This window comes from Haliotis rufescens, unplaced genomic scaffold (assembly GCF_023055435.1).
Source record: "Haliotis rufescens isolate VD_foot unplaced genomic scaffold, xgHalRufe1.0.p SCAF_5, whole genome shotgun sequence".
Taxonomy (NCBI): Eukaryota; Metazoa; Mollusca; class Gastropoda; order Lepetellida; family Haliotidae; genus Haliotis; species Haliotis rufescens.
Genome location: NW_025964223.1, coordinates 15,346,109 through 15,358,576, shown reverse-complemented (window position 1 = coordinate 15,358,576; position 12,468 = coordinate 15,346,109). Strand labels below are relative to the sequence as shown.

The 12,468-nt window shown below is 39.8% G+C and overlaps 2 protein-coding genes across 2 annotated transcripts; both read left to right on the top strand.

Annotated features, from left to right (window-relative positions):
• The first annotated feature begins 3,771 nt into the window (after nucleotides 1-3,771).
• Nucleotides 3,772-6,309, top strand: LOC124113264 (ankyrin repeat, PH and SEC7 domain containing protein secG-like). Its single transcript, XM_046473552.2, has one exon. It carries the CDS (start codon nucleotides 4,278-4,280, stop codon nucleotides 5,280-5,282), a length of 1,005 nt encoding a protein of 334 aa, XP_046329508.2. The 5' UTR covers nucleotides 3,772-4,277; the 3' UTR covers nucleotides 5,283-6,309.
• Nucleotides 6,310-10,056: 3,747 nt separating this feature from the next.
• Nucleotides 10,057-11,710, top strand: LOC124113244. Its single transcript, XM_046473530.2, has 4 exons — nucleotides 10,057-10,175; nucleotides 10,651-10,842; nucleotides 10,954-11,033; nucleotides 11,181-11,710. Exons 2-4 carry the CDS (start codon nucleotides 10,818-10,820, stop codon nucleotides 11,577-11,579), a joined length of 504 nt encoding a protein of 167 aa, XP_046329486.1. The 5' UTR covers nucleotides 10,057-10,175; nucleotides 10,651-10,817; the 3' UTR covers nucleotides 11,580-11,710.
• Nucleotides 11,711-12,468: the final 758 nt, after the last annotated feature.

Here is a 12,468-nt window from a genome sequence, read left to right as displayed (position 1 = left end):
TTGGGAGCCATATCCTACACTGGTAGATCACAGTTAGTGGTTGTCGAGGGCAATCTTACAGCAAACCGATACATAGACCAAATTCTGCGTCCTCACCTCCTCCCAACGTTGGACCGCCAGAGGGAGCTGTTCCAACATTACAACGCTCGGCCCCACACAGCACGTGCAAAAGTTAATTTGCTTGTTAATGAGAACATCAATGTCCTTCCATGGCCGTCCAAATCGCCTGATCTCAACCCTATTGAACATTTGTGGGACGAACTTGATCGACACGTCCGTCAACGTCACTACCGTCCCCACACACTGGCACAACTCGCCAACGCCTTACAGGAGGAATGGCGAAGAATTCCAAACGAAAAAATCCGACGACTTAAAATAAATAAATTGTGCAATCGGTGCCAAGGAGGTGTCGAATAGTGACGCCTGCAAGAGGTGGTGTGACCAGGTACTGACCATGACGCCCCCTTGTGGCTACACATGTGCAATGACTGAACTGAATTAATGCTGACAATGACGACAATGCTTTTGTCGATCACTGTGTCTAATTTCATTTGATTGTGTTCACGCATATTCTGTGTAGATACTTTTACATCCGCTTAATAAATATCCTTATTTTTTAACCATGCGTTTCTTTTTTTGAAGAGTGTACGTAGGTTACTTACATCAAGGGTATTCTTCTCAAGCTTGGTTTTAGTTATGTGTGGCTTTCTCAAGGTGTTGGGGATTCTCAGTTATTTATGCAACAGTTTAAGCTTCGCCTTTCAGACAATCTAAGGCAAGCATGGTATGAATCTATTGACAGTTTATCTGATTCTTATAGTTATAAAAGGTACGAGTCACTTCTACATTTAGAGAGTTATCTTTCTTTAAGTATTTCTTTAAAATCGTCATTAGCTTGATTTAGATGTAGTAACCTTGGTTTACAGACACTGGAAGATATTCAAATACCCCTCTCGAGCAAAGGTTATGTTCTTATTATCAAGCAGATGGAGATTTTTGTTGTTGAAGATGAAATGCATGTTTTGTTTGTAAATTATATAATGATGTAAGAAATACCTTTATCTCTTCATACGTTCGTAATTTAGAAAATTCACACAATCTAATGCACATCATTAGTAACAAAAATGAAAGTGTCCAGACAAATCTATGCTATTATATTATATCTAAAATATATAAATATACGTAGAAACAATTACATATAATCCCCCATGCCCCCACAACCTTTTAACAGAACTATTCCAAATAGAATAAAGTCCCTGGTACAACGTCTTCATATTTGAAGGAATTTATTCGACATTTTAAAGTCAAATTGATTGTGGTTTTTTTTCGGAATAAATCAATAAGGAAGTTCTAAAGTCAATTCTGAGTTCGGCGTTAAACAACAAACAAACAAAATAAGGTCAATGTGATGTTATGTTTTCTATAATGTCAAAGCACACTTTTTAACAATAGATGCAATATAATAAAGTAGGGATATACCTGTACACTGCTAGATATTTGCATGGAACAACGTTACAAATATAGGCATGAAACACGTGTGACAACCAGTTCTTAATCTTATCAACCAAAGTTATCGTAAAAAAATATTACCCATTGGATTAGAAATAATCGAGTTCATAAAAAATCGTATGTGCACTAGTGTATTGTTTACGTCATCCGGATGGAATTGTTGACGTCATTCAAATATTATTATGACTATACGTCACACTAGAAACGGCGTTCTAGCTGAAGATTGTTGATGTCATTCGACAGTCGTGGTTTTTCTAAGGCGTCGATCGTGACCAGTGCATTTTTTTGAATGGATTAAGAAATAATGGTTAATAAAGAAATAACTACACTCTCATGAGTGTCGCACTGATTTTACGAAACTCGTGTAAAAATGCACGTGTTACCCCCTCTCTCGCTTGGGAAGTACAAGAAGTTTAACATTCATTCCATAAAATCAAAATGACATACGTTCTCGTATAATAATCTTTATATATGAAATTGCATAGAAATGCTTTGCAGAACATTGTTACGTCATTGGTTACCATGACAACACAATCAAATATCACTAATTCTCTGCCACTTAAGCTGGTAAGCTGTACTTTTAACACTCAACATACTGTTTAATAACTGTTTACAAACTACAAAAAGTTTGAATTGTGATATTGGATGATAAATAAAATTGCATCCGAGTGTCTTTTGATATCAAATATATCAACAATCGTCGACAAAGCTTTAAAACTCCCCAAAAGACTCAGTTTTATTTTTTATCGACTGTCTTGTCGCGTGCGTTCGTGCGTGCGTGCGTGCGTGCGTGCGCGCGCGTGTGTGTGATCGTACCATGATGGCATGCATCAATTGATGAAACTGTCAGTCACTGTTTTGCCTGAAGTAAACTCAATTAATCACAGTTTTGATATTGCTGAAAGTATGCGTCGCAATACAAGATGTAATCACCATCTCTTTTTTTTTTTTTTTATCAAATCATAAAGTCAAATGATGTCCACACTTGGACCATGACAGTCATTTCACATAAGATAAGAAATAACTGATACAGTAACTGTACAGTAACCGACGCAGTTCGATCCGACGGTCAGGCTCGTTGCATCACTTATAATACAGAAGACGACGGTTATAACGAACTCGAGGGGACCTCTAATTTTAGTTCATAATATCAGTAGTTCGTTATAAACGTAGTTTATAAACTGTAGTTGATTGCGTGTCATTGTACCCCGACGGCGTGGTTCGTTGCTCATTATAGCAATCATTGGATTGTCTGGTCCAGACTCGATTATCACACAGCCCGCCGTCTTATAGATGCAATATTGTTGATGGCGGCGTTAAACAAGCAACAAAACAAAGTCTTTAGATGAAATAAACATGTGTGTATCAAGAGTATCACATGAATCGGATGATTTGATTAAATGAGGTTATAAGCCATATATTCTCTGTCAAACATCAATCTCTCTCTATTAATACACGTAGCATTTCATTCATAGTGTATTTATATATTGAGAGGGGTGTTTAGTGTTTAAAAAGGTGTTTCATTGTTGTGATCAGAATTGCAGATTTCTGCGATAATACAGACATAAAGAGAGAAAATAGTTTATTTGTGTCGCGTTAATAAGCTGTATACCAAAAAATGGACATATAATTTAAATGAAATGTGCAGCTATAAGGCTTATGAGACACAATAAGACAATAAATAAATACTATCATGAAGCATAAGAAGGATACTATTCGTATCCTGAACAAAATAATATTATGCATGGAAATGTACATAGTGCGTTAATAATGTCCATGAATTACATAACTGTTTTCGTTTATACTCTTATAAAGCGTGCTCGCTCATAAGACTTGTGGGGACGGTCGGGTAGCCTAGTGGTTAACGCGTTCGCTCGTCACGCCAAAAACCCGGGCGCGATTCCCGACATTGGTACAATGTGTGAAACCCATTTCTGGTGTCCCCCGCCGTGATATTGCTGGAATATTGCCAAAAGCGGCGTAAAACCACTCACTCACTCACTCACAAAACTTGTATATTTGTACTTGGCAAATTGTGAATCAGTCAGATTTGTAAAGGTAGGATTTAATAGCATACACTATTTAAAAAACAAAGATATTATTTTTGTTAATATTTTTTGTTGGTGGTCAAGAGCGCATTTCCTTGCATCGACTTTCATTCATGTTACTCGCGACACGCAGATTAGACCTACCCAAGCACCTAAGCGGATCAAATATCGATAGTCTAATATCTGGGTATACACCGCCTGCATTGTGCTAGGCGACCGTGACGCCGCGACCTCGGCAGTTAAATAATATATACACCTGACTCTAGACTCTCCCATTCAGCAAGATCGTTACACAGGAGTGATATGGTACCATAACATGCTCAGATGTTTGGGCTGCCAGACTGGAAGGAAATACTGCAGCATTATCGACTGTCACAGGTCAGTTCCATGTTGCCGTGTTCGGGACAGAAGTATGCGGTGTATAGGCTTGGCTGTGAACACGAGAGCGTCGATTTCCGAGTGGTTTGCACTGCAGAAACCAGGTCGGTTATCATGACTGAGGACCTGTGCTGTTCGTAAAATGCGCCGTGTCATTCTAGCAACTGGTGACTTAGGAATCTGGATGACTATTTACTAATCATTCATGGATAGAAAATTGTTGTGAATCTATGAAATCCTACCCTGTAAACCTTATATCAGAAATCATTTTTCAAATGATAACTTTGACACTAACTATGGAAACTATATATATTCCGAGGTATTGAAGTCTACATATTCGTGATGTATTATTTTGAAGACGACCTATACGACGCCATTGCTACTGGCAACGTCGCTTCACTGAAGGGTTATATGAGTCGAGGGCTCAGTGTCAACCATGCATTCAGGAATACGAACGCCGTCGGCAGACTGGGCATGACGCTACTGGACGCCGCAGTCTCCCTGAACCAGAAGGATGTTATACGTCATCTCGTGTCACGTGGGAGTGACGTTAACATGAAGTACGTCGTGGACATAGACGAATTTTGCTACAAACTTCGAGAATATCGAAAGAGGGATAAATTAAAGATGATGTCAATGTACCCGTGTATTGTCAAGGGAGACGTAGATATGGTTAAGTTGTTGATACAAGGAGGCTTTGACGTCAATATCCAAGATGACCGCGGTTGCACAGCACTATGGCACGCCGTTGACCTTAGCAACTACGACATGGCCAAAGCCATAGCTATGGCTGATGGTTGTGACGTCAACTTAGCTGACGTGACCATGTTACGTCCGCTGCACGTGGCCGCTCTTCACGGGAACGTCCGCATCGCGTCGTTGCTGGTACGTTACGGAGCCATCATTGACGCAGTGCAGTTGAGGGGGTCGTCTCCCCTTATATTAGCGGTGAAATCGGCATGCTATGACACAGTGCGCCTTTTGTTACTCAACGGCGCCGATCCCAATCGCATCGGCTACAACGGCCACACGCCGATATCAACAGCGTTCCAGGTGTGTACGGACAGACGTATAGTTGACATGTTGATAGAAGCGGGGGCCTATTGCTACTACAATCTCATCATCAAGTGTCAGAGGGAGAAGCTACCCCTTCTCAAACACCACCCGGAAGTAGTCGGCGTTCTCAAGGAGCTGGCTAGCTCCCCAAGGTCACTGAAAATACAGACGTGCCTCGTTATAAGGCGAACTCTACTGGCATCAAAATGTCATCTTCATCTTATGAGGAAAGTTGCAAAACTACCATTGCCGAAAATAATGCAGGAATTTCTATTATTAAGCTATCTGTGATCGTTACGAGTTGGAGCTGACATGTGACACAATATTGATGCATTGATGACATTGTTCAATAGTATTAACGCTTTCTTGCTATTAAGGAACTTCGTGACAATCATGTCCAGATGTGTTTTAATTTAAGTTGGGGCAAACAGTCATGTCCTTGCTTTGAGACAGAACAATGGAACCACACATGGTATAGAACGCTGACAGAAAGGTACAGGCCGGTTCCAAGCTGTTCATACAGAATATATATTCATTTGTTGTGATTGTGATATCTTTGTGGCCTTGGCCAAATACCTACCAGCATTAGGAGAACAGTATAATATCACCAATGCGACAATGCTGACATTGAAATGTAATGTATTGCATATGTACTTCCTATATGTTTTGTTTGTTAATTCGCGCATGTGTTGCATCTTGCTGGCAAGGTTCATTATGAGTGGTGCAGTTTGGTCTGCTAAACACCTTACAGTCTGTACTTCTTTCCTTTCTGTCTTAAGGTTGGTGATATAATCAGAATCATGTTTTAAAAGATTCGATTGTTGAGCTATTAGTTGTTTGATAGGCATTACTTAGAAGTTACAATGTCGACACAATTTATGGATACCAACTTCTTATTTACTGTAAAAAGCGACGTTTTGGTATAGATCCTTATACCGTTGCCAAGCAAAGAAGAAATAATGAAGTTGTTATCCATAAACTGTGTCTACTTTATTGAGCTATTGTTTAAAGGTACGGCTACTTATAGGCATACAAAGCTTTAAAGCTTTGTGCACAACTAATTACATATACCCTATATAATATTCCATGGCAATAGTTATTTGACTACCTTTTCAATTACTACTTCTGCTTCTTCGCATCATATAACGTTACCAGTAGTTTCACCAGACTCCGTGTTGAGCTCCGCCCGTTGAGTGTGTTAGTGAGTGAGTTAGGTTTAACGCCGCTTTTAACAGTATTACAGTTATATCACGGCGTGTCAGCTTAATTTGGGAGGAAAGCCCGAAGTGATGTAGGTCTCAGACGTTTACCACTTCGGTGAAACCCACGAGCACGGGTATGGTGCTGACAAACCTAGAAACATAATCGGGGCGAACCGGGATTCGAACCCACAATCATAGGTTTCTGGCGTGCCCAAGGGACGCAACTCTGCACAACGGGTTGTGTTAGTAGCTAGGCAGGATGCCGAATGCAATACCCATGATTTATATGATACATCATATCATTATTGGTGAAACCTTGATAACCCATAAAAGCGATTAGTATAAATCGTTGTGTCTGTCGCCATATTAAACATTAAACAGCGTACATAAGTAAGTCTATGAAGCATTGTTCAATTGCTTTCATCGTTCGCATGTTACCATTGTGATGGTCTTGTTGATGGTCTACTTATGTGTTTCTACACCCTGAATCTGTATCAAATAATTAGGTTAATGAGGTCGCTATTACGATATTCCTTGCTATACTATGGGTTGTCTGTTTCTGTTTTTGTTGATACAATCACGTGGTTCTAAACAGATTATATCAACTCTTTGCTTGTTATACGCTACACTAAAACTGTTTATAACTATGCATGAGTGTCGTGAGAGTACTTATTTATTGTAATGTTGTTGTGTTTTCAATTGCAACGTCATTAAATATTACAAACGGACTTCCTTGGATTTATACTTATTCTGCCCCGAAATGCCTCATTGAAATTGTTTTATAATCCAGTGCAACCCCCCTATCTTGTTACAAGATGTACACAACCATTTACTGTGTGTATTATTATCATTTTCTACTTTTAAGGGTAAGCGTTTTTCTACTCAGCATTATGTATTCCAGTAATATAACGACGGCCTTTAATTTATCGAGTCTCGACCAGACAAACCACTTATTAATATTAGCGATCGTGGTACTCGATTCGTCCGATGCCACGCAACCAAATCATCGACCCTGACCACATGATCTGCTCAGTCGCCTAATCGGACTAGCATGAGTTGCAAGGGAACTTTTCCCGCGCGGAATCCCAACGTGGTCCATTGACAATAACATCTGATGTAAAACAGGTAATATAACACGTCACCATATTGTTCTTGTTGCTACGTCTATTAAACCCTATTTCATCTCACCTCACCTCCTTGTTGTGTATCCTTGCAACATTTTGAGATGACAAATACGTGTGATGAATCTACAATAACTGAACGTCTCAAGCAGAGATACACTCGTTTTTAAAAAAATGAAATAATTCGGGAAACAATTTGCGTTTGCTAGCAAAACAATATTTATTTAATTGTTAGTTTCATCACTATAAGAATGATTTAGTTATGTTTTCTTTTCGCGTCAACATGACTAGTATGCGTCAAAAGGGATACCCATGCAACCCCCTCCGTGCGACCCTGCCTCCGGATCCGCGTTTGCCTCTACGACATCCTAAGCCTGCAGAAACACTGGAATGGTTTCTTCACGTTTTTAATGCACGGTCGTTTAGTTGAGCGCAGCCTAATTTCAATGGATATAAATATAGAATGACTTTAAGCAAGTATTCCACAGAGTCGGTGAATGCTGTTACTGCATGCTGGGTGGGTCATTAAATGTTTGATAAGCCGTTGATTGATTGCGTGTGATATCTGATTTGAGGGCCGGTTTCATACCTTGCTACGTCCTCGCATCACGACATCCACGACTGATGAAGCGGGATGTCATCAAGGACGTTTCCACCTCGTGCTCCCACATCACACCACTGACTGATCTACGGTTAAGGTGTAAGAGCATTCGGCTTTTTTAATTTTCTTTGAAGTTGGAATGTGTGTTTAAATTAGACTGCCGTACAAAAGAAAGTATACATCCATCTTTGGTGGTGGCTGAAAATGGAACACACAATAAATGGTTATTCGATGGTGATGTATATGAAACGGGTATCCTAGCTAGTTGTGTTTTGGACCTTAAGTTTGTAGTGTTTTGGCGACTGTTATCAACCTAGTAACGTTTTGATAACGTTTGTAATTGTTTTATCAAATCCCAATTTCAAGTGTATACTTTCTTTTTGCCTTGCAGTTAATATATACCGAACCTAAAAAAAACAAAAAAAACATTCATGGAAGTTTCCCATTGAAATATCAATGCATTTTGGAGGTATAGCGTTTTTTTACATTAGTCTGTTGATTTAATGTTTTGCCGTTCAATATATAATAAACCCGTGAAGATCCGGGGTAGAAAAGGCGACCATGCTTGTCGTAAGAGGCGACTAACGGGATCGGGTGGTCAGGTTCGCTGACTTGGTTGATGCATGTCATCGATCTCAATTGCGTGGATCGATGCTCATGATGTAAATCACTGGATTGTCTGGTCCTAACTCGATTATCTTACAGATTGCCGTCATATAGCCGGAACATTGCTGAGTGCGACATAAAACAAAACAAAAATATATATATATATTAAAATAAAAAGAGTAAACATACCCCATTCATAAACCATGACGCTGCAAGCTCGTTGATATCGGGAGTGAAGAAATGGGAAATCCCTATGTGTTGTGAAAAAACAAACATACTTACACACCTTTAGTGAATGAGTGGATGTTATTTAACAATAATCGAGCTACAACTCAAACAGTAATTATAGCTCTAACGTTGAGCAAGTTTCCGTGTAGCGAGATATTAGCACTTTTGGACAGTGTAAATAATTGACGTATCAGGTTTCAGGAGTAAACATATTACCATTAGGGAGGTAACTCTCATAGAGAAGTATGGTTTGGGGTTAAAAATAACAAACGCACTCACAACGTTGTGGGTTTCAATTTTAACAATATCTGCATGTCTCCATCTACTTCATTATAAAATACTATCACAACATTGTAGCTATTACTTTGATTAATTATGAAATAATATTAACAACTTTACCACTGTACTGTAATGGGAATTGGCTATAGTTCCGCGAATGGGTTATCGCTGAGACTGCCAACCCCCATTGGGTACGCGGGATTCGGGGTCTATTTAGAGGGTATTCGAGACTCAGCAATATATTGTGGTACACGGGGCACAAATAAACCCGTATTTAAAAAAGTAATGGTGGGTAATAAAAATCCTATATTTGTTGTATTTTCTAAATTTTGTTTTCAGTAACATTACTTCAAATCGCTCCCTTTTATACCTAGGAATGTGTTCTAACAGCATTCGTCTGTGATCAACATTCTGCCAAGGTAGAGTGGATTCGGACATGTGCTGTTGAGATTTGTGTTAATTAGTATTCGGTATACAGGGGTGACAAATTAGATGGTATTCAGTGGAGTGGGGTTTGACACCCTTTATCTATCTCTGTCGCTGTGAGGTGGATTGGCATCAACACGGCGTCAAATCAGTCTTGTATGTTGATGAGGGAATCTCTGTGTCCTAAATGGCGGAATATTGTTTGAAAACGCCGAGCTGTCGCCTGCTACAACAAAGTGGACCAATGTGCGAGTGCTGAACATTTTATTTGCGATTCAATTAGTATCACGAATTTGTGTTGGTTTATATTAATTATTGTTCGTTTTGTACACTACACATTACGTTCAAATATGTTTAAATATAACAGGAACATGTCAATTCCCACCTTATTATTGTTTTGATAAGAGATTTCAAACTGACAAGTTTCTTACACAGTAGATCTATGTAGAATTTAGGAAATGAAATGATGCTGTTTTAATAGGATTGCAAGCAAACATACCAATCTACAACATAAATGATTAAAGGGAAATCACTCCAATAATAATCATTACGTTGGATTAACTGCCCTTGCCAAAATGTAATTTTAAGGTCACGACCATCGCGATTGTATGTACCCATTGCTGTTCGCTTATTCTTCTTCGATAGATCCACACGCAAAAAGGAGCACGTAAAGTTGGATGTAAATGCATGTAGATGGATATGAGGTGATTTCGGCAGTTTAGTAAGTCACAATTGCTTTATGGAACGCGCTTGGCGTTCATCCGCTTATTATTACCGCATGTTACCACTGTAATGTCAGGAATGTTTGTATCGCAGATTAACAGTGCCATCAAGCCTCCGTAAGTAATGTCCCGCTGACGTAGGCACGATGTCGTCAAAACTTTGATACATCACTATTTTTACACAACCGGTCCTCGATGTTGTTTTGGAGTTTGGAGATATTCTTCTGAAACATTTGACATTTTAAAATTGACCACATTTCGCCAAATAGATTCTCAAGAACGTTCCTATTTGTATGGCAAGAGATTCGTGATTTTTCTTGAACGGTTTGGTCAGATTATTATCTAAAGTATATAGGTATTATTTTTATAACAGCTTTCAAAGTAAATGAAATCAGATATATATAATATACGTTGTCGAAGACTTGACAGAAGGAACAATCAGAGTTCACACTTTGACCCTCACATTCCAAACAGGCCTAGCAATGGACAAGGTTGTCAATCGTCTTCTCTAACGTCCGCGCTTCATCTATAAATGCAGCAGCAGCTTGGCGTCATGTCACTGTTCAACAGTATCACCTGGAACACACAACTACGTCACAACTATTGTTACGTCACGTCATTGTCCCTGAAAATCGCCGGCCATGTTTGACAACAGTACTAATGACGGTATGTTGACTTCTCCTTATAACTTAAAGGTTTCAATTTTACGTGAATTTCAAATTGTTCAGCACTAGTGTTCCTTTATTTTTCAATGCAATGGTTTATGGATTTTTTCAGATTGGCAGGAATTAATAGACCTATGGGACTATCTCCTCCACAGTGATGTCGACCCCGAACTTGCCATCAAAGCAGTTAAGGTAAATATAATGTTTGCTAATTCAAAATTATTAACCGTTTCTCTCAAATCAATCTAAACTAGATCACGTTGTTTCCAACATAGTTTTGTCTCTATTTGATATATGTTTTGAACAGTTCACACATTTTTCATCTTTCGTTTCCTAAAGGGGTCGATGACCAGCTCTGTCAACGTTGCAGAGGATCACGTGCATGTCGCTGATGTCGAGGACGTATATCCGACTGAGGACACCCCGTCTCCACCAGTATGGCCGAAATCCTTCACACAGAACCCGACTGGAAGTGGAGACATTCTTCGTCCCCCTACACCAATCTGGATCGAGGGCAGATACACTCCCGTCTTCAACACGGCACCCAAAGTAATCTCCTGCGAGACTCCTGTCTTCAACGTTCACCCCGCAGTAATCTCCAGCGAGACTCCTCTTGAATCTTACGAAATAGTCTCCAAGACAAAGAAAGCATCAAGACTCGTCAGGTTCTTCCGCGGGGTGTGCCGGCTGTTCAGCCGCAAAAGCATCCACAAGCGGGGTGGCTGGAACAGGCTCTAGACTTTCTTATAGACCCTCCCCTTGTTTGGAGAAAAAACTGAAAAAATTAATCATTGACTTTTTACACCCATTGTTGAGTTTTTGTTTATTTGAAACACAAATTTACATTTGTTATTAAATGGTTAAATTGATTTGTTACTTTGTTGTCATTTCAAATGATTAATGCTGACTCATGATTATTTTTGAGGTCACACACTAGACTATTTTCAAAGGTACTTGTTACCCTGGCTGGCGCTTGGCATTAAAGCGGATAAAACAAACGACTAGTACATGCAGACACGCACACACACACACACACACACACACGCACGCACGCGCGCACAAGCACGTCAGTATTAACGTGCTATAATCTTGACGCGTCTCAGTAGTATAGAGGTTCTGCTCTTTTTGGTTTGGCCTGAAAGTTGCTTCTTTTATTTTAGACAAGCTCATTTACATGACATCAACATCGTACTCTGAAGGAAAATACAGTTGTTTTCGGTATGTGTTTTCGGTATGATGTCAATCACTTGATTGTCTGGTCCGCTGTCCTATAGCTGGAACATTTCGGCGTTAAACAACAAATACTCTCTTCCCTTCAGGTTTCGTTGATGTCCTTATTTGGGTGTGGGGATCTATTTTCTGCGAGCGCCCGGAAACTTGGAGACCATGCAGTTTGCCTTGACCCAGATGACAGGGTCACCATGGGGACTTGGGGAGGACCCAGAACTGGAGGTGAGCGTTACGCAGACTTTGAGGTACTCGAGGGAGATGCATTGTTCCAAATTGATGGATTTGCTGAGTGCAGACAAGTTGACCTCGAGAATTCAGTGAGGGCCTACATGAAACGCGGTGGTTGAGCAGACGACATGGTCTCATGTGGGAGTCCAGAGATCGATGTGAACGACCC

Bases quoted from the DNA above. Each gene is read 5' to 3' on its own strand.
- LOC124113264 (XM_046473552.2), top strand. From the start codon at position 4,278: ATGTATTATTTTGAAGACGACCTATACGACGCCATTGCTACTGGCAAC.
- LOC124113244 (XM_046473530.2), top strand. From the start codon at position 10,818: ATGTTTGACAACAGTACTAATGACG. The intron at 10,843-10,953 runs GTATGTTGACTT...GGATTTTTTCAG, and splicing joins TGACAACAGTACTAATGACG to ATTGGCAGGAATTAATAGAC. The intron at 11,034-11,180 runs GTAAATATAATG...CGTTTCCTAAAG, and splicing joins TTGCCATCAAAGCAGTTAAG to GGGTCGATGACCAGCTCTGT.